Here is a 22,878-nt window from a genome sequence, read left to right as displayed (position 1 = left end):
TTAAGGATAGAAATTGGTTACATGACTAGCATATTATAAGGACAGTGCTGTTAAATGAACCCTAAAATGGACAGCAATATGTAAAACACCTGAATTACATAATCTTCTCAAGCAGAAGATGCTATATTCATACCCATAAACCAATTAGCATTCAGTGTCTATCCAGTCAAGGAATGAGCCTCAGTATTCTGATCCAGCTCTTTGTTGAAAGACTATTTTTTTAATAGGATTTTTTTTTCATTTATTTATTTATTTATTTATTTTTGACTGCGTTGGGTCTTCGTTACTTTGTGCGAGCTTTCTCTAGTTGCGGTGAGGAGGGGCTACTCTTTGTTGCAGTGTGAGGGCTTCTCATTGCGGTGACTTCTCTTGTTGCAGAACACGGGCTCTAGGCGCGCAGGCTTCAATAGCTGTGGCACACAGGCTCAGTAGTTGTGGCTCACAGGCTCTAGAGCGCAGGCTCAGTAGTTGTGGCACACGGGCTTAGTTGCTCCGCAGCACGTAGGATCTTCCCGGACCAGGGGTCGAACCTGTGTCCCCGGCATTGGCAGGTGGATTCTTTTTTTTTTTTTTTTTTTGCTGTACGCGGGCCTCACTATTGTGGCCTCTGCCGTTGCGGAGCACAGGCTCCGGACGCGCAGGCTCAGCGGCCATGGCTCACAGGCCCAGCCGCTCCATGGCATGTGGGATCTTCCCGGACCGGGGCACGAACCCGTGTCCCCTACATCGGCAGGCAAACTCTCAACCACTGCGCCACCAGGGAAGCCCGGCAGGTGGATTCTTAACCACTGCGCCACCAAGGAAGTCCCTGAAAGACTATTCTATTGGTATTAAATTTGTGTTAATAATGAAAGCCTTGGTAGGTATCAAATATAACTGCCAGTTATCAATTTATTGACTCAGCTATAAATTCATCCTATATGCCTACTCAGTAAAAACAAATTGGGCCCTTTATCCTTCCTTTGTAGCTGGCAAGATATTAAGCTTTCTCAGTAGAGGGCGCTGGAGAGGCACTGCAGGAGGAAAGAGCCTTGTTCCTCCTTCAGTGTGGAACTGAAGTGGCAGGCTCCTCAGAATCGAGGTCCCCGGCAGAGGAAGGGTCCCCCATACGCAGCTTCTCCAGCATTAGGCTCGTGCAGCATGGGCAGCTGCTCCAGTGTCCAACGCCCAAACCCAAGGCCTCCCCAGCACTGAGCACCCATAGTACCAAATGGCCAGCGGCACCCGGCCACCAGCAGCTCCCCCCAGAAATCCCCTCAGGCATGTTGTAATGGAGGGTCGCTGGAGAGACACCTTCTAAACAGATTCCTCCAGTACCCTAGAGGATGGATCTCCAGCAAGATTCCCTGGCACAAACCCTATGGCAAAGTCTGGATCTAAGTTCGGAGCTGTAGGGTGGGCGGGGGAGGTTTTCCCTGGGTGCTCTGTCTAAACTACTCCTTATATCTGTTACTCCTATTATCTGGTAGAGTTTTCTCTGTTTATGAGCCAATCCCTCATTATTCCAATCCCGTCATAGTTAATAATTCTTTATATTAAAGTTTCCCTGTTCAAATTACTGTGTGCCTTCTCTCTCCCGACTGGACCCAGACTGAGACAAACCCTTAGAAGCAAAATGAAAGTCAAACACCTTTTTAAAGATACCTTATTGGACACTTCATATAAAGAGAATTTTCCCATGCAAAAAGTTTAGCCATACAGAAATGAAATAACATATTTAAAGAAATAGAAATCATTTACATATTTGGGATTTAGGTAGCTAAGAAAAATGAAAGCATATAGATTTTTCTTATGCTTTTCTACTGATATAAACAGTTCAAATCATCGTAACCATGTTTGTTTACTTTGAGATGAGCAAGATGTATCATTTTATTATCCTGGGAGGGTCTCTGCAGTGTCCCCGGTACTTAAAATTGGCTTAATGCTAAGTTAAATGCAGGTCAGTCACAGACAACCAAATGACTTACAAGCTCTGGCTACCCTTCAGTAAAGAATTTTCAAATCCTTCTGTCATCTTTAAGGAAACATTTCTCAATTGTTTAAGTAGAATTGTGAGAGACTACAAAAGGGAGAAGCACCGTTCGGTAATCAGAGCCATGGGCAAGTTATATTACATCACTAGGCACCAGTTTCCTCATGTGTGAAAGGGGGATAAAGATAGCACCTACCTCACAGGGCTGCTGTCAGGACTGAATGAGTAAAGATATGTAATACACTTAAAATTATGCCTAGCAAGTAAGTGTTTGCTATTATTCTTATTATCCATGATCTTATTCCTGAAATGCTATTAATTTTACAATACAATTATAAAATAGACACTATACTCCCTTCATAATTCCAACAGGAGAACCAACATTTTATGTAAGTACTTAGGCTAAGTAAGGAGCAGTAAAAATGTTCTGCATGTCCAGTAGCCTTATACAGTATGGGATTTGGTCAAGTAATGACTACCTGCATCAGAAATACCATGTAAGTAGCTTCTCAAGTGAGTTTTGCTAGGATTCTAATTCTATTTGGAGTAAACGCAAATTTTGTAAATGTTAAGAAATTGCCAATGGCATAATAATCATCCAAACTTCTTATATGTTAGAATGAAGGCTACCTCTTTTTTCTAAGAATTTGGGGTTGCAGAGAAAGTGAAGTTTCTTTAAATTTAGTTTTATAATTTTTGAAGTTTTATACCTTAGATATTATCTTTGGGTTTAACTCCTGCTGATGGGCAGGTAGATAACTTCAGACAAGTGTTTTCACCTATTCAAATCCTAGTTTCTTCCCCTATAACATGAGGATGGAAATGCCTGTGATGAAAGATGTTCACAAGAATTAAATGAGGTAGGGAATTCCCTGGCATCCAGTGGTTAGGACTCCACACTTTCACGGCAGGGGACCCAGGTTTGATCCCTGGTTGGGAAACTAAGATCCCGCAAGCTGTGTGGTGCAGCCAAAAAAAAAAAGAATTAAATGAGATAATGTCTGTAAAGCTGGGATCACTCATGACATCACCACTGCTCAGTAAGGGAAGGCAGCAGCCATTCTTATTACTATTGCTGAGGATTTTATTACCTAACTTTCTGCCTTATTAATTTCATGACCTCTTTTTTAAACAAGTACGTGTCAGAAGAAGATCCTATAATGTCAATGTGCGTATGATAAAAATTAACCAGAACCTGAAGGTACCTTGAACTTAGTTGCTTACATGCCAGCTTAATATTTCTTTTCTCTCTATTTTCCTTTCCTTCCAAAATAAATGTCTCCTTTCTAAGCTCGAAGTGAAGAGCATGTGAATATTTCTCAATGAGCTCTTTCACCTGTTTTTCATTGTTTGGCTGAGAACCACCTTGAGCATTCCTTATACAAAGTGTGGTAATTTCACCATCCACTGTCTCTTGACATAGAGCATGAAATTTTTTCAGTGTGCTTTCATAAAATCCGCTCGTCTTTTTCAGGTAAAGGAAAATATCTGTGTCGAGAACAAGCCTTTCTCCTCTTCTCATAGTCTCAGGTGTTGAGGACCTGGGTGGCTTTAAAGAGTGACTACTTTTCCATGTACTCCCTCTGGGGCTCTGTCTATTCCTGTTTTTTTCTAAAAGAGAACTTGCTTTTAATAGCAAAGACTCTTTGAGCTTCTTGATAGCCAGAAATGATCCTTGAACGGAGATTCTTCCATTGGCTTCCAAAGGACTGAAGTATAAAGCTGGGATTTCCCTTTTCAGGTCCATTACCAGACTTCTCAGACCAATTTCACTCCGAAAAACAGAAAGATCAAGGACAGCATTTACAGAGCTGAAGACCTAAAATTAAACAGAGAAATTAAAACAGCACCACCTAGTGGAGCAGACTACATAAACACACTCTTTTTCTGCCACTTTCTTGGTCTCCCCTGCAGTAGCCCCTAAACCAGGCCTCAACTGCCTAGCACAGCTGGCTTCTTGTGCCATAGCTGCCCGTCAGACGGATGCCACAACCCTATCAAGCCCACAGTGTTCGATTTGGGATTCACATTTCTCACTGGATTACCCTAAATAAAGGTGGTCAAATATTTTTTCAGAGGCATAATGCTTTTTTGAAACAAAGTCTTAAGCAGAACCCAGAGAAATACACTGTTCTGGTTCTGCTCTGTAGATAGGGGTCCCCGTAGAGAGCCCTCCAAGTTAGAAGTTCCTCAGATGGCTGCACAGAACCCTAGGTTTCTTACAGAATAAAGTTTTAAACCAGTGCTTTGAATTTCACTTTTTCCTCTTACTTCCACCTTTACTGTGTCTTCAAAGCTCCTTTTCAATGTTCATCCTAATTGTTTTTTCCCCTACAAAAGAAGTCTTTAGGTAGATGCCTGACATCATCTATGACAGCATAAAAGCTCACTGTCACTTTAAAAACATTAAGAGGGTCATAGAGAAACATAAAAATGACCAGGCAATAACAAAAAAATTTCAAGACACAGGTTTGACCTTTAACACCGACTCAGGTTAAGAGGAGTTTGCACTTTCTTTTCTAGAAGTCATGGGATGAGGGTGCTTTGTGCCTCCTATGTAGAGGAGATACTCTGCAGAAGAAATGGGATCCAGATAATCAGCATTACACTTACCTTTTCACTAAAATGGGAGACGGTGAGTTGAGCGGGTCTGACCATCTCTGCTAGATAGTGTTTCTCTTTTCTGATGACATTCTCTGCAACTAAGTGGAAAAAGGGCCACCAGAAGTGTTTGTGGCACAATACACTAATAATTATTTTAATTAATAATAATAGAGATGTTCAATGCTTTTAAAATACCTAAGATCTTTTCTGTGTTTCCTCTAAATTCAGCATTTACATAGTTTTTCCTTCTACTTTAACACATTAAAATTTATACATATATATGTATACATACATACGTAAAACACTTGCATGTTTTGTATGTTATATATAATACATAACAAACAGCTAAAAGTAAATCCCCCACCACTCTGTTAACTATGGTCATGAGGAGACTTCACCTTTCTGAATCCAGGATATCACACTGTCCTGGTTTGTTTTCCTCTAATTCACTGGCTGACCTGCTCAGTCTCCTTCGCTAATTATCCTTCCCTCCCCATTCTCTAGGCTTTGGCATGCCCCCTCCCACCCCCCCTGCCCCGCCGCCTCAGGCCTCACACCTCTTTGCTAACCTTACACCCACCCCCTGGGTGATGTCAACAATTTCCACAGCTTTAGACATCATCCCTCTATGTAAATCACCTTGAAAATTCTCTCTTCAACATCGACCTTTCTCCCTTCTGCCTGTGGAAATCTCTACTTCATTATCTGAATAGACGTCTCAACAACCAAAATTCAACTCTTAGTAACTAGCTCCCTTCCAAAAGTACTCTTCCTCCCGTGTTCAGCATCTCAGAAAATGACACTTAGTCCATCTACAAATTCTGAACACCCACCAGTTCTCAATCACCTGCCCTGCTACCACCCTAGTCAAAACCAGCACCGACTGGTAGCTCTTATGCTCCACATGTGTCTGCCAGATGGATCACGTTTAAAAAGGACATCACATTCTGTCAGTCCTCTGCTAAAAACCCTCCAATGGCTCCCCATGTCACCTAGAATAAAATCCAGACACCTTACTTTGACCCATGTGCTCCTAAACATAACCTGGTCCCAGCTGCCCATCTAACCACATCTCCTATTCTCTCCTCCTTGCTCATCCCACTCCAGTCACACGAACCTCCCCACTGCTCTTCAGAACGCCCAGCAGGCTGCCCCTCAGAGAATGTTTCCCAGTCCTTCCCTGTGCCTAGAATTTTCTTCCCCCTTATCTGCATGAGTCATTCCCTTACTTCATTCAAGTCTCTGTTCAAATGTCACCCAAACAGAGTATTTTCCTACCCACTCTACCTAAAATAGCGCTATCCATCACATTCTATCCCTTTATTCTTCTTTATATTTTTTATAGCACCATATTATATAATATGTATAAATATATAAGTATACATAAATATACAAATAAATAAAGCACACAACAATTATATATTCATTTATTGGCTTGTTTATTATCTCTCCACAGATGTATGCTTCATGAAAAAAAAATATTTTGCCTATTTCATTCATTGCTGTATAACCTCAAGGCCTAGAATGGTGCCTGAAAAGTAATAGATGCTCAATAAATACTTGGGAATAAATGAATGAATGAGCCCTCTCTTTCTCTCTCTGACTTAATCAATGCAATACACAAAACTAATAATTTCCCTTAATAATATAAACTTATTAACTTCTACTTTCCCCTTAGAGAAATAATAAGGAGCCCTTCCCGCCATCCCTTACCTGAACATCCCCATTGAGAAGGAATGACATAACTCATGGTGAGAGATACCCACAGTCTTTTGGATACCCACAGATACCCACACTGATAACCCACAGTCTTTTGGATCTCTCTCTGGACCCTATCTTCCCTCAAGCAGAGCAAGGTCTCTTCTGCTCCTACTCTTATGTAGTACTTTTACCTCCAAAAGGCTGGCATGGAGACTCACCTTTCTTTGGCAACTTATTCTACCAGCCACTGTGCTGTACCGAAGGCTGCCCCATCCATGAGGCTGGAGGGGTGAATAGCTCTGCAGACCCAACTTCCTCACTTATGTCAGGTTGGAGGTGGGGAACAGAATGGCTCACTCTAACCTCAGATCCAAACCATATATCTTCAGTCCAACTTTCCCAGTAATAAAGCAGATACTATATGAGAATATTCATTTGTTGGTTTGATCAAAGAGAAGCAAATGGTATAATTATACTGCTGAAGCCACCTCAAAATTGTCCAAGTATTTACCTTTTTTGTGAGACTATAGATAACTTTTCTGGGGTTTTTTTCTGTATTTTACAAATTTTCTACAATAAAACATATCACCTTTATCCCAAGATATAGACAGATTTAAAATATAGAAAAAAAGAAGTCTTTAAGACTGCCGGTTATTGACAACTCTATCGTGAGACATTTTCACATTTATTCCTGCTTAACACACTATTGTGCCACTTTTATACTCAAGAATAGAATTATTGAGGAGCTTCAAGATGGCGGAAGAGTAAGCCTTGAAGATCACCTTCCTCCCCACAAATACATCAGAAATACATCTACAGGTGGAACAGCTCCTACAGAACACCTACTGAACGCTGGCAGAAGACCTCAGACCTCCCAGAAGGCAAGAAACTCCCCAGGGGCAAGAAACTTACCCTACCTGGGTAGGGTAAAAGAAAAAAGAAAAAACAGAGACAAAGAATAGGGACGGGAGCTTCCCTGGTGGCACAGTGGTTGAGAGTCCGCCTGCTGATGCAGGGGACACGGGTTCGTGCCCCGGTCCGGGAGGATCCCACATGCCGCGGAGCGGCTGGGCCCGTGAGCCACGGCCGCTGAGCCTGCGCGTCCAGAGCCTGTGCTCCGCAACGGGAGAGGCCATGGCAGTGAGAGGCCCACGTACCGCAAAAAAAAAAAAAGATAGGGATGGGACCGGCACCAGTGAGAGGGAGCTGTGAAGGAGGAAAGGTTTGCACCCACTAGGAAGCCCATTCGAGGGCAGAGACTGCAAGTGGCGGACGGGGGGGAACTTCGTAGCCACAGAGGAGAGCACAGCAACAGGGGTACGAAGGGCAAAGCAAAGAGATTCCCGCACAGAGGGTCGGTGCCAACCAGCACTCACCAGCCCGAGAAACTTGTCTGCTCACCCGCCGGGGCAGGCGGGGTCTGGGAGCTGAGGCTCGGGCTTCGGAGGTCAGATCCCAGGGAGAGGACTGGGGTTGGCAGCGTGAACACAGCCTGAAGGGGTTAGTGCGCCACGGCTAGCCGGGAGGCAGTCCGGGAAAAGTCTGGAGCTGCTGAGGAGACAAGAGACTTTTTCTCGCCTCTGTTTCCTGGTGCACGAGGAGAGGGGATTCAGAGCGCTGCTTAAAGGAGCTCCAGAGACGGTTGGGAACCGCGCCTATCAGCGCGGACCCCAGAGACAGGCATGGGACGCTAAGGCTGTTGCTGCCGCCAAAAAGAAGCCTGTTTGTGAGCACAAGTCACTATCCACACCTCCCCTCCCGGGAGCCTGTGCAGCCTGCCACTGCCAGGGTCCCGGGATCCAGGGACAACTTCCCAGGGAGAACGCACGGCGCGCCTCAGGCTGGTGCAACGTCACACTGGCCTCTGCCGCCGCAGGCTCGCCCCCCACGTCATACCTCTCCTCCCCCCCAGCCTGAGTGAGCCAGAGCCCCCGAATCAGCTGCTCCTTTAACCCCGTCCTGCCTGAGTGAAGAACAGACGCACTAAGGTGACCTACACACAGAGGCAGTGCCAAATCCAAAGCTGAGCCCTGGGAGCTGTGTGAACAAAGAAGAGAAAGGGAAATCTCTCCCAGCAGCCTTGGGGCAGCGGATTAAATCTCGACAATCAACTTGATGTACCCTGCATCTGTGGAATACCTGAATAGACAACAAATCATCCCAAATTGAGGAGGTGGACTTTGGGAACAATGATATATATATATTTTTTTTCCCTATTTCTCTTTTTGTGAGTGTGTATGTCTATGCTTCTGTGTGTGATATTGCCTGTATAGCTTTGCATTTACCATTTCTCCTAGGATTCTGTCCATTTTTCTGTTTTCTTTTTTTTGTTTTTACTTAAAAAATTTTTTCTTAATAATTATTTCTTATTTTAATAACTTTATTTTATTTTACTTGATTTTATCTTCTTTCTTTCTTTTTTTCTTTTTCTTTCTCCCTCCCTCCCTCCCTCCCTCCCTTCCTCCCTCCCTCCCTTCCTTTCTACTTTTTCTCCTTTTTATTCTGAGCTGTGTGGATGAAAGGCTCTTGGTGCTCCAGCCAGGTGTCAGGGCTGTGTCTCTGAGGTGGAAGAGCCAAGTTCAGGATACTGGTCCACAAGAGACCTCCCAGCTCCACATAATATCAAACAGCGAAAATCTCCCAGATATCTCCAGCTCAACGCCAAGACCCAGCTCCATTTAACGACCAGCAAGCTACAGTGCTGGACACCCTATGCCAAACAACTAGCAAGACAAGAACACAACCCCATCCATCAGCAGAGAGGCTGCCTAAAATCATAAAAAGGCCACAGACACCCCAAAACACACCACCAGACGTGGACCTGCCCACCAGAAAGACAAGATCCAGCCTCATCCACCAGAACACAGGCACTAGTCCCCTCCACCAGGAAGCCTACACAACCCACTGAACCAACCTTAGCCACTGGAGACAGACACCAAAAACAACGGGAACTACAAACCTGCAGCCTGCAAAAAGCAGACCCCAAACACAGTAAGTTAAGCAAAAGGAGAAGACAGAGAAACACAGCAGATGAAGGAGCTAGGCAAAAACCCACCAGACAAAACAAATTAAGAGGAAATAGGCAGTCTACCTGAAAAAGAATTCAGAATAATGATAGTAAAGATGATCCAGAATCTTGGGAGTAGAATGGAGAAAATACAAGAAACACTTAACAAGGACCTAGAAGAACTAAAGAGCAAACAAACAGAGATGAACAACACAATAAATGAAATTTAAAATTCTCTAGAAGGGATCAATAGCAGAATAACTGAGGCAGAAGAACGGATAAGTGACCTGGAAGATAAAAGAGTGGAAATAACTACTGCAGAGCAGAATAAAGAAAAAAGAATGAAAAGAGATGAAGACAGCCTAAGAGACAACATTAAACATACCAACATTCGAATTATAGGGGTCCCAGAAGAAGAACAGAAAAAGAAAGGGTCTGAGAAAATATTTGAAGAGATTATAGTTGAAAACTTCCCTGATATGGGAAAGGAAATAGTTAATCAAGTCCAAGAAGCACAGAGTCCCATACAGGATAAACCAAAGGAGAAACACATGAGCCAAGACACATATTAATCAAACTATCAAAAATTAAATACAAAGAAAAAATATTAAAAGCAGCAAGGGAAAAACAACATATAACACACAAGGGAATCCCCATAAGGTTAACAGCTGACCTTTCAGCAGGAACTCTGCAAGCCAGAAGGGAGTGGCAGGACACATTGAAAGTGATGAAGGAGAAAAACCTGCAATCAAGATTACTCTACCCAGCAAGGATCTCATTCAGATTTGACAGAGAAATTAAAACCTTTACAGACAAGCAAAAGCTAAAAGAATTCAGCACCACCAAAACACCACCAAATGCTAAAGGAACTTCTCTAGGCAGGAAAAACAAGAGAAGGAAAAGACCTACAGTAACAAACCCAAAACAATTAAGAAAATGGTAATACGAACGTACATATCAATAACTACCTTAAACGTAAATGGATTAAATGCTCCAACCAAAAGACATAGACTGGTTGAATGTATACAAAAGCAAGACCCATATATATGCTGTCTATAAGAGACCCACTTCAGACCTAAGGACACATACAGGCTGAAAGTGAGGGGATGGAAAAAGATGTTCCATGCAAATGGAAATCAAAAGAAAGCTGGAGTAGCAATTCTCATATCAGATGAAATACTCTTTAAAACAAAGAATATTACGAGACAAAGAAGGACACTACATAATGATCAAGGGATCAATCCAAGAAGAAGATATACGAATTGTAAATATTTATGCACTCCACAGAAGCTCACCTCAATACATAAGTCAAATACTAACAGCCATAAAAGAGGAAATCCACAGGAACACAATCAGATTAGGGGACTTTAACACCCCACTTTAACCAATGGACAGATCATCCAAAATGAAAATAAATAAAGAAACACAAGCTTTAAATGATACATTAAACAAATGGACTCCAGTGATATTTATAGGACATTCCATCCAAAAACAACAGAATACACTTCTTTCTCAGGTGCTCATGGAACATTCTCCAGGATAGATCATATCTTGGATCACAAATCAAACCTTGGTAAATTAAAGAAAATTAAAATCGTATCAAGTATCTTTTCCAACCACAAATCTATGAGACTAGAAAACAATTACAGGGAAAAAAATCTGTAAAAAATACAAACACATGGAGGCTAAACAACACACTACTTAATAACCAAGAGATCACTGAAGAAATCAAAGAGGAAATCAAAAAATACCTAGAAACAAATGACAATGGAGACACGACAACCCAAAACCTATGGGATGCAGCAAAAGCAGTTCTAAGAGGGAAGTTTATAGCAATACAATCCTACCATAAGAAACAAGAAACATCTCAAATAACCTAACCTTACACCTAAAGCAATTAGAGAAAGAAGAAACAAAAAACCCCAAAGTTAGCGGAAGGAAAGACATCATAAAGATCAGATCAGAAATAAATGAAAAAGAAATGAGGGAAAGGATAGCAAAGATCAATAAAACTAAAGGCTGGTTCTTTGAGAAGATAAACAAAATTGATAAACCATTAGCCAGACTCATCAAGAAAAAAAAGGAGAAGACTCAAATCAATAGAATTAGAAATGAAAAAGGAGAAGTAACAACTGACACTGCAGAAATACAAAGAATCATAAGACATTACTACAAGCAACTATATGCCAATAAAATGGACAACCCAGAAGATATGGACAAATTCTTAGAAAAGCACAACCTTCCGAGACTGAATCAGGAAGAAATAGAAAATATAAACAGACCAATCACAAGCACTGAAATTGAAACTGTGATTAAAAATCCTCCAACAAAAAAAAGCCCAGGACCAGATGGCTTCAAAAGCGAATTCTTTCAAACATCTAGAGTAGAGCTAACACCTATCCTTCTCAAACTCTTACAAAATATAGCAGAGGGAGGAACACTCCCAAACTCATTCTACGAGGTCACCATCACCCTGATACCAAAACTGGACAAAGATCAAAGATGTCACAAAGAGAGAACACTACAGGCCAATATCACTGATGAACATAGATGCAAAAATCCTCAACAAAATACTAGCAAACAGAATCCAACAGCACATTCAACGGATCATACACCATGACCAATTGGGGTTAATCCCAGGAATGCAAGGATTCTTCAATATACGCAAATCAAACAATGTGATACACCATATTAAAAAATTGAAGGAGAAAAACCATATGATCATCTCAATAAATGCAGAGAAAGTTTTTGACAAAATTCAACACCCATTTATGATAAAAACCCTCCAGAAAGTAGGCATAGAGGGAACTTTCATCAACATAATAAAGGCCATATATGACAAACCCCCAGCCAACGTCATCCTCATTGGTGAAAAACTGAAACCATTTCCACTAAGATCAGGAACAAGACAAGGTTGCCCACTCTCACCACTATTATTCAACATAGTTTTGGAAGTTTTAGCCACAGAAATCAGAGAAGAAAAAGACATACAAGGAATCCAAATCAGAAAAGAAGAAGTAAAGCTGTCACTGTTTGTAGATAACATGATACTATACATAAAGAATCCTAAAGATGCTACCAGAACACTACTAGAGCTAATCAATGAATTTGGTAAGGTAGCAGGATACAAAATTAATGCACAGAAATCTCTAACATTCCTATACACTAATGAGGAAAATTCTGAAAGTGAAATTAAGAAAATATTCCCATTTACCACTGCAACAAAAAGAATAAAATATCTAGGAATAAACCAACATAAGGAGACAAAAGACCTATACCTATATGCAGAAAATTATTAGACACTGATGAAAGAAATTAAAGATGATACAAATAGATGGAAAGATACACCATGTTCTTGGATTGGAAGAATCAACACTGTGAAAATGACTATACTATCCAAAGCAATCTACAGATTCAATGCAATCTCTGTCAAACTACCACTAGCATTTCTCAAAGAACTAGAACAAAAAATTTCACAATTTGTATGGAAACACAAAAGCCCCGAATAGCCAAAGCAATCTTGAGAACGAAAAACAGAGCCGGAGGAATCAGGCTCCCTGACTTCAGACTATACTACAAAGCTACAGTAATCAAGACAGCATGGTACTAGCACAAAAACAGAAATAGAGATCAATGGAACAGGATAGAAAGCCCAGAGATAAACCCACGCACATATGGTCACCTTATCTTTGATAAAGGAGACAAGAATATACAGTGGAGAAAAGACAGCCTCTTCAATAAGTGGTGCTGGGAAAACTGAACAGCTACATGTAAAAGAATGAAATTAGAACACTCCCTAACACCATACAGAAAAATAAATTCAAAATGGATTAAAGGCCTAAATGTAAGGCCAGGCACTATCAAACTCTTAGAGGAGTACATAGGCAGAACACTCTATGACATAAATCACAGCAAGATCCTTTTTGACCCACCTTCTAGAGAAATGGAAAATAAAACAAAAATAAACAAATGGGACCTAATGAACATTAAAAGCTTTTGCACAGCAAAGGAAACCATAAACAAGACCAAAAGACAACCCTCAGAATGGGAGAAAATATTTGTAAGTGAAGCAACTGACAAAGGATTAATCTCCAAAATTTACAAGCAGCTCATGCAGCTCAATATCAAAAAAACAAACAATCCTATCCAAAAATGGGCAGAAGACCTAAACAGACATTTCTCCAAAGAAGATATACAGATTGCCAACAAACACATGAAAGAATGCTCAACATCATTAATCATTGCAATGCAAATCAAAACTACAATAAGATATCATCTCACACCAGTCAGAATGGCCATCATCAAAAAATCTACAAACAATAAATGCTGGAGAGGGTGTGGAGAAAAGGGAACCCTCTTGCACTGTTGGTGGGAATGTAAATTGATACAGCTACCATGGAGAACAGTATGGAGGTTCCTTAAAAAACTAAAAATAGGGGCTTCCCTGCTGGCACAGCGGTTGAGAGTCCGCCTGCCAATGCAGGGGACACAGGTTCGTGCCCCAATCAGGGAAGATCCCACATGCCGCGGAGCGGCTGGGCCCGTGAGCCATGGCCGCTGAGCCTGCGCGTCCGGAGCCTGTGCCCCGCAACGGGAGAGGCCACAACAGTGAGATGCCCGCGTACCGCAAAAAAAAAAAACAAAAAAAAAAAACTAAAAATAGAACTACCATACGACCCAGCAATCCCACTACTGGGCATATACCCTGAGAAAACCATAATTCAGAAAGAGTCATGTACCACAATGTTCATTGCAGCTCTATTTACAATAGCCAGGACATGGAGACAACCTAAGTGTCCATCAACAGATGAATGGATAAAGAAGATGTGCACGTATATACAGTGGAATATTACTCAGTCATAGAAAGAAAATAAATTGAGTTATTTGTAATGAGGTGGATGGACCTAGAGTCTGTCATACAGAGTGAAGTAAGTCATAAAGAGAAAAACAAATACCATATGCTAACACATATATATGGAATCTAAAAAAAAAAAAATGGTCATGAAGAACCTAGGGGCAAGATGAGAATAAAGACGCACACCTACTTGAGAATGGACTTGAGGATACAGAGAGGTGGAAGGGTAAGCTGAGACAAAGTGAGAGAGTGGCATGGACATATATACACTGCCAAACATAAAATAGCTAGTGGGAAGCAGCCACGTAGCACAGGGAGATCAGCTCGGTGCTTTGTGACCACCTAGAGGGGTGGGATAGGGAGGGTGGGAAGGAGGGAGACACAAGAGGGAAGAGATATGGGGACATAGGTATATGTATAACTGATTCACTTTGTTATAAAGCAGAAACTAACATACAATTTTAAAGCAATTATACTCCAATAAAGATGTTAAAAAAATAGAATTATTATTTTTTAAATACACTTTAAACTTTACCAGTCCCATGAATTATTTTAATGAAATTCAATTTTTAATTTCATTACAGAAGTATTTCTAAGATTATAAAAACTTGATTGGGAAATACCTTTTTTTTCTTTGAATGTTACATATGCAACTCCCTTGGTTCTTGTTGGATATATCACATCTTCAACAACTCCACCCTCATTCTCAGTATCTTGAAAGTGACTCTTCACTAATACGGTCAGCGACTGATCATTAACGGAACCAACTGGAAGACCAGCAACTACAATTGTTCTTTCAGAAGCTTCGGATTCCTTGACCTTCAAAACTGATGCCTGCAAAAACACAGTAGGATACTCTTCAAATATATAGGATTCTGCTTAATATAGGCAATGTTACACACCAGTGGGAAAAGCTATTTTATTCAATAAAGGCGCTCTTGCAATTGATTAGATACTTGAAAACAAATATTAAGGTTAGAGCCTGGCCTCATACCATATGCCAGCATAAACTCTATATAAATTTGAGAGTTAAAATGTAAAAAGGAAACCCCTTTTATTAATAAATGGAAAACACTGGTTAACATTTGTCTGATTTTAGAAAGACCTAAAAATAATTGTAATCACAAAGGAAAAGATTGACATATAAATTTTTTTTAAGATTTTTTTTTTGATGTGGACCATTTTTAAAGTCTTTGTTGAATTTGTTATAAAATTGCTTCTGCTTTATGTTTTGGTTTTTTGGCCCTGAGGCATGTGGGATCTTAGCTCCTTGACCAGGGACCACCTGCAGGGGAAGGGGAAGTCTTAACCACTGGACTGCAGGGAAGTCCCGAGATATAAATTTTTTAAATCAAAATTTTTTAAAAAGTCAAGCTAATCAATGAAAAAAAAAGAACAAAATACCTAGGAATAAACCTACCTAAGGAGACAAAAGACCTGTATGCAGAAAACTGTAAAACACTGATGAAAGAAATTAAAGATGATACAAACAGATGGAGAGATATACCACGTTCTTGGATTGGAAGAATCAACATTGTGAAAATGACTCTACTACCCAAAGCAATCTAAAGATTCAATGCAATCCCTATCAAACTACCACTGGCATTTTTCAAAGAACTAGAACAAAAAATTTCACAATTTGTACGGAAACACAAAAGACCCCGAATAGCCAAAGCAATCTTGAGAACGAAAAACAGAGCCGGAGGAATCAGGCTCCCTGACTTCAGACTATACTACAAAGCTACAGTAATCGAGACAGTATGTTACTGGCACAAAAACAGAAATAGAGATCAATGGAACAGGATAGAAAGCCCAGAGATAAACCCATGCACATATGGTCAACTTATCTTTGATAAAGGAGACATGAATATACAGTGGAGAAAAGACAGCCTCTTCAATAAGTGGTGCTGGGAAAACTGGACAGCTACATGTAAAAAAATTAAATTAGAACACTCCTTAACACCATACACCAAAATAAACTTAAAATGGATTAAAGACCTAAATGTAAGGCCAGACTCTATCAAACTCTTAGAGGAGTACACAGGCAGAACACTCTATGACATAAATCACAACAAGATCCTTTTTGACCCATCTCCTAGCAAAATGGAAATAAAAACAAAAATAAACAAATGGGACATAATGAAACTTAAAGGCTTTTGCACAGCAAAGGAAACCATAAACAAGATGAAAAGACAACCCTCAGAATGGGAGAAAATATCTGCAAATGAAGCAACTGAAAAAGGATTAATCTCCAAAATTTACAAGCAGCTCATGCAGCTCAATATCGAAAAAACAAACAACCCAATCCAAAAATGGGCAGAAGACCTAAATGACATTTCTCCAAAGAAGATATACAGATTGCCAACAAACACATGAAAGTCTGCTCAATATCACTTACCATTAGAGAAATGCAAATCAAAACTACAATGAGGGGCTTCCCTGGTGGCACAGTGGTTGAGAGTCCACCTGCTGACGCAGGGGACACGCCTTCGTGCCCCGGTCCGGGAGGATCCCACATGCCACGGAGCGGCTGGGCCCGTGAGCCATGGCCGCTGAGCATGCGTGTCCGGAGCCTGTGCTCCGGAACGGGAGAGGCCACAACAGTGAGAGGCCCACGTACCGCAAAAAAAAAAAAAACTACAATGAGGTATCACCACACACTGTCAGAATGGCCGTCATCAAAAAATCTACAAACAATAACTGCTGGAGAGGGTGTGGAGAAAAGGGAACCCTCTTGCACTGTTGGTGGGAATGTAAATTGATACAGCCACTATGGGGAACAGTATGGAGGTTCCTTAAAAAACTAAAAGTAGAACTACCATACGACCCAGCAATCCCACTACTGGGCATATACCCTGAGAAAACCATAATTCAAAAAGTGTCATGTTCCACAATGTTCATTGCAGCTCTATTTACAATAGCCAGGACATGGAAGCAACCTAGGCGTCCACTGACAGATGAACGGATAAAGATGTGGCACATATATACAATGGAATATTACTCAGCCATAAAAAGAAATGAAATTGAGTTATTTGTAACGAGGTGGATGGACCTAGAGACTGTATTAAAGAGTGAAGTTAAGTCAGAAAGAGAAAAACAAATACCGTATGCTAACACATATATATAGAATCTAAAAAAAAAAAAAAAAAAAAAGTGGTTATGAAGAACCTAGGGGCAGGATAGGAATAAAGATACAGATGTAGAGAATGTACCTGAAGACACGGGGAGGGGGAAGGGTAAGCTGGGATGAAGTGAGAGAGTGGCAAGGACATATATACACCACCAAATGTAAAATAGATAGCTAGTGGGAAGCAGCCACATAGCACAGGGAGATCAGCTCGGTGCTTTGTGACCACCTAGAGCGGTGGGATAGGGAGGGTGGGAGGGAGACACAAGAGGGAGGAGATATGGGGATATATGTTTATGTATAGCTGATTCACTTTGTTATACAGCAGAAACTAACACACCATTGTAAAGCAATTATACTCCAATAAAGATGTTACAAAAGAAAAAAAAAAGTTAAGTTAACCACAAAATTTTGTAGTTTGGAGTTGGCTGTATGTTTTCTTGATTGTAGAGTTGAAAGTACATAAGGTAATAAAAAACATATTCTTTTTTTTCTTTTTTTTTTTTTTTTGGTAAAATTAGGAAAAGTCACCATAAAAAAATAAAACCCTGGAAATAACATTGGAGCTACAGTGAAGTAAACCCTGCCTTCCAGCACATACCTGAAATAGAATTCAACCACTGAGAGCACATGCTATTGTAGACTGTGCCACCCTGGGAACAGAGGACCAAGTGCAAGTAGATCCTTCCCTGGGCTCACTCTCTGTGAACTTCTTGTATTAAGGTTTTAATTTGTTCCCCAGCTCATTTAGGGGAGTGGACCTATAAACTTCTCCCAATGCATATATAGGTAGTCCAGCTTCATTACACCAGAGCTCAGACAAAATCTATCCTAAATTACCCCCAGGGAGGACAGGATGTCTCACAGGTCCAAGTAACGGTTAATAGATCATAAAGATGTTTCGGTTTTCAGTTCAGAGGACTCTATATACTCAGAGTAGGACTTCACTGGGGATAGGCAAACAGCTTCTGACCTCCCTAATCAAGAAAACAGTCTAAGCACACACACAGTGTCCATTCTAACCCAGGAGCATCTTAAAATGAAAGTAGAAGAATAAAAAAGAGAATAAACACAATTAAGGGGAGCAATCAGCAGCATAGGGGAGATTTCAACAATTTTTTGAAGACGGAAAAGATACAGAAGTATGTGGAAGGATAAGACAGAGGGAATCCAGAATAAAGAAAAGGGGGTTGCAATGCAAAGGTGACACCTTTCATGGCAAGAACCTCAGAAATGAAAAAAGGGACCAAAACCAGAAAGATGAGTTGAAAAGCTAGCGGCAAAACAAAACTGAATGGACACTCTAGGGAGAATCTGACCTGCTAGTGTGGGTGCTGGCACCCCAGAGCAAGCCCCCTCCCCCTCCACTTTCTGGCATTTGCAAGGGCCCAAGCCTAAAGATCATAAGTAAATTGAAGTGTGCATGTTTTCAGTAAATTATAGAATACCAAAAAAAGAGAATCTATTTGACACAGCTGCGAGGAACATTTTTCTGTAAGTGGAAAAAGGAAAAATACACATGACATTGGACCAAAAGGAGAAAAAGTAATCACAGCACACTATTATTAGGCCCTGCTGTAAACAGTATTTACTGTTTGCATAATAATATAGACACTCTCATTGGTTTTTATCTTTTAGACTAATTCTGTTAAATCTTCAAAATACCAAAGACTTAAATATGATTATAGAATAAAATGGAAACATTCAACCCTGTCAATGTAAGAATAAAGGCAAAACTAACAGAAGTTGAGAAAAAAAGACAGAAAGAAAAATCTATACTTATATTACTGAAAATCATGTAATACCATCAAAATTTTAAGTATATTATGAAAGTTACAAAAATAGTCCACAGGAGAATTTAAAAATATTAATAAAACTTTCAAGCTTGAAAGGTGGGAGAAGTCAGAGGTTACTTGAGTGAAATCCTTATTTATCATAGCAGGAATTCAATAATAGAAAATGCCTAAAGTCAATGATGACCGCCCCCAGGATATGCACTCTCTCAGCATCTCCTCTGACTTTTCAGCTGGTTGTTATAAAATAAGGTGGCAAAAATGTACCTGCATTTCTTAGAATATAGAGTATCTTGTCGATTAGTTAATCAATTAACAAATACAGTATTAATGAAGCAGGTGTTCTATATCTGGCAATATGCTGGGTACCAAAGATGACACATACGAAGACATAAAGCACACCCCTCACCCTGAAATTGTTCCACCATAAAACCTTACTGAGCATTTATTATGTGCGGGGCACCTGGATGGGCCTTAAGATTACCAACACACACACAAAAAGAGCCTCTAAGTTATGGATGAGAAGGAGGCAGGCACATACACAAATCATTTCAACAAAGCTTGGTAGGCACAAAAAGAGGGAGGCCTACTTCTCTACAAGAAGAACAGACCAACACCCCAAAATCTGAGAAGGATACAGGACCATTCACAATAAAGTTCACTTAGGATTAGGAAGCAAGATTAATTCTGGCTAAACCAGTCAAAAAAGGCTTCATGAAAGAGAGAACTTGAAGGCTGAGGTCGAATTTTAACTAATGGTCAAATTTGATTAAAAATGCAAAAGAGGGCTTCCCTGGTGGTGCAGTGGTTGAGAGTCCGCCTGCCGATGCAGGGGACACGGGTTCGTGCCCCGGTCTGGGAAGATCCCACATGCCGCGGAGCAGCTGGGCCCGTGAACCATGGCCGCTGAGCCTGCGCGTCCGGAGCCTGTGCTCCGCAACGGGAGAGGCCACGACAGTGAGAGGCCCGCGTATCGCAAAAACAACAACAACAACAAAAAAAAATTTTTTTTGATTAAAAATAATGCAAAAGAGTTCACAGCAAAAGCAAAGGGACAGAGGAATGGAGGATGAAAATGGCTCATATTGAGACATATAAAGAAAAGGTAGTGTCTCCTGAAAAGGAAACTCATAATAATTATGAACTCTTTGTTATGGGAGGTACTTTTAATGGAGGAAAACAGTTTCTTAAAATATTCAGGGACAAATAAATTGCACAGGAAACAATAAAAATATAAAAATGTGTTCCTCCATCCTAGCCCCAAGTGGTAAGATGTAATTATCCCAAAATAGTTCTTTCTAGAAAAGGAAAAATAAAAAATGACAGATTTTTGAGACTCTAAGGGGATTTTTATTTCACATGAGATTTGTCTTGATTTACTATACATCTGGCTCTAACAGTCCACACCAACCTCCACGGATAAGTGGCTAGTGTATTAGCTTCCTTTTCTTCATCAGTGCCAAAGAAAATCTTTAAATCAATTTAAATTCGGAAAATCTTACTCCGCCTCTGCCCTCATCAATACTAATACCATATTTCTTTGTTCAAATGTCTACATTTATCTTTGAAATCAAAGAAACTTCTCCTTGATGTCTATTGATGTCTTCTACCCACCGTTAGGAAGAAAAAGAGAGGTCTTGGAGATAGCCCTTTCAAGAGTTACCATATGGAGATACAGAATTTTGAAACATGAGCAGCATTTTGGTCGGCAGGTATTAAAATGACGGCAATTTCCCTGCATCAATGATACATTGTAAGAGACTTTTGACCATAGTATCAGAAAACAAAAAGAAAAACTGTGAGTTTATTTTTGTAAGTAAAGCACTTGGGAGAGATAATTAAATTTATTCACTGAGTTCGCTTACATTCCTTTTCTCAAAATTAGGTGTCTATTTTCATTCACGTTGCCTTTACTGCCACCGGTAAACAAAGTCGCACTTGCACTTCACAACTGCTTGGGCACTTCTGACCGGGAATTGAAGGCCCTGCCACTGCTTTTAAGCGCTTGATCCAAAGTACACGGAAGCCTAAATCTTAAATTTGCTAACTGTTCTTGCTAGGCAGCAAAGATGGTGACAACACAGAGCCCTTTGTGTCTGGAGAAAGAACTAAGGCCACAAGAGAAAATTCCCGCTAAGACGTCAGGCTGCTTTCCCAACTGTGTCCTTGGCTAGAATCCTTCTTGCTGGCCCTTTACAAAAGGAAACGGTGGCCTCCATTTCTGGGCAATTCTCTCCTCTCCTGCTCCCAAAGTGTGGCAGGACAACAGTTAAGCCCTAACACTGCCTGCGAGTCCACTCGTCGACCAAACAGCTGTGTCCCCGACAACCAGGCACTAGGTGCCGGAGGAGGCCGCGGCGATGCGTCCCTTTGGAGCTGGCCTGCGGTGAAGCGCGCGGAACTGCCACCCGTACAGGTGCAGACAAACCGGGCTGGGTTTGCCTTCGGGGTCCCTCCCCGCGCCTCCCCGGTCACCCCGCACCCTCGCCCGTTCTGCCCGTCTCCGCGTCCTCCTGGGGGACCGTGGTGACGGGACGAGGACCACTCCGCCCTGCAAAACCCAAAGCAAAAGCAACTTGCCATGGCGGAAGAGAGACGCGCCCTCGGCGGCCGGCGGGGCCCAGAGCTAGCGGAGCGCGGGCGGCGCGGCGGGAGCTGGCTGACGGGTTTTGGTTTCGGTTTTCTGTTCCCGCTCGTTTGGAGACAGCCCCTCCACCCCACCCCGCGGTTCTGCGGCCTCGGGGTCTCGGGGCCTCGGGATGAGAGCCCAGACCTGGGGCAGTTGCTCTCCGGACGCCCTCGGTAGTTTCGCAACTTTTGAAATCAAGCTGGAGAGAGGTCGGGGGGGATTCCCCGGCGGGAATGCGGGGATTCTCCGGGTGCTGTGTCTGTCCTGTGGGCAGTGGATCGTCCTTCCTATGCCATCTTTATCTCCCTAGTTGTGTTCTCACCGCACCACGCCTGTTTCTCCTCTCGTCCCCTGTCCAGGACCAGTGGCCAGGTGCGCAGAGCACAGGATGAAAGGTCCCTGCTAAAAGAGAGCTCACCATCCTGGCCATCCCACGCTCAGATTCCTGAGTCTGGCACCACAGGGACACAGGGAATCTACATACACAGCTTAAAAGTCAAAGAGAGCATGAGTAAGAAAAGCAAATAGCTGGCTAGTATGCAGAAGTTCAATTCCACTCCTAAGAAATACAAATTGAAATCATAACAGGATCCCCTTTTTTCCATGATTAGAGTGGCAAAAATTAAAAAGTGCTGATAATACCCAGTGTCAGCCAGAGTATGAGGAAACAACAATGTTGCTGCAAGCATAGATAGGTTAAGGATTTTGGCCCCTCTCAAAAATGTAAAGTGAAAAAAAAAAGAAAAGTAAAAATGCATATATATCCTTGGAATTAGCAACTCCACTTTCAGAAATGAACTGAAGTTACAGTGCACGAGTAGAACTAAGATACTGTACAGATATTTTAATTGTGCATTGCTTGTAATACAATAATTTTTTTCGGAAAGTCTGGGATCCACCCAGTTAAACCATGAAATAGAACTATTTATTATATGGTCGATGGCACATCTGTTAAGGCCTAAGGCTATGAAGATTTTAAAACAATGAGGTAGATCTATATGTAATTCCCCAATTTATATTTTATATTCAGATTCCTACACTTAAATGCCCGCTTGAATGTCTGATAAGCATGTGAAGCCTAATAGGACTTTCCTCCCATTCTTCCCTCTCAGTAAATAGCACTACCACCCACTGAGGAACTTAAACTCAGAACTCACTTGTCTTCCTTAATTCCTCTTTTCCTTAGCTCA

The 22,878-nt window shown here is 41.3% G+C and overlaps 1 protein-coding gene across 1 annotated transcript; it reads right to left on the bottom strand.

Annotated features, from left to right (window-relative positions):
- Positions 1-556: 556 nt before the first annotated feature.
- Positions 557-22,046, bottom strand: RBM43 (RNA binding motif protein 43). Its single transcript, XM_030852805.2, has 4 exons — positions 21,640-22,046; positions 14,763-14,973; positions 4,586-4,674; positions 557-3,791 (listed from the first exon to the last, which is right to left on the bottom strand). Exons 1-4 carry the CDS (start codon positions 21,640-21,642, stop codon positions 3,060-3,062), a joined length of 1,035 nt encoding a protein of 344 aa, XP_030708665.1. The 5' UTR covers positions 21,643-22,046; the 3' UTR covers positions 557-3,059.
- Positions 22,047-22,878: the final 832 nt, after the last annotated feature.

This window comes from Globicephala melas, chromosome 7 (genome assembly GCF_963455315.2).
Source record: "Globicephala melas chromosome 7, mGloMel1.2, whole genome shotgun sequence".
Lineage (NCBI taxonomy): Eukaryota > Metazoa > Chordata > Mammalia > Artiodactyla > Delphinidae > Globicephala > Globicephala melas.
Note: the sequence above shows the minus strand (reverse complement) of the source record. Positions and strands in the feature narration are given on the sequence as shown.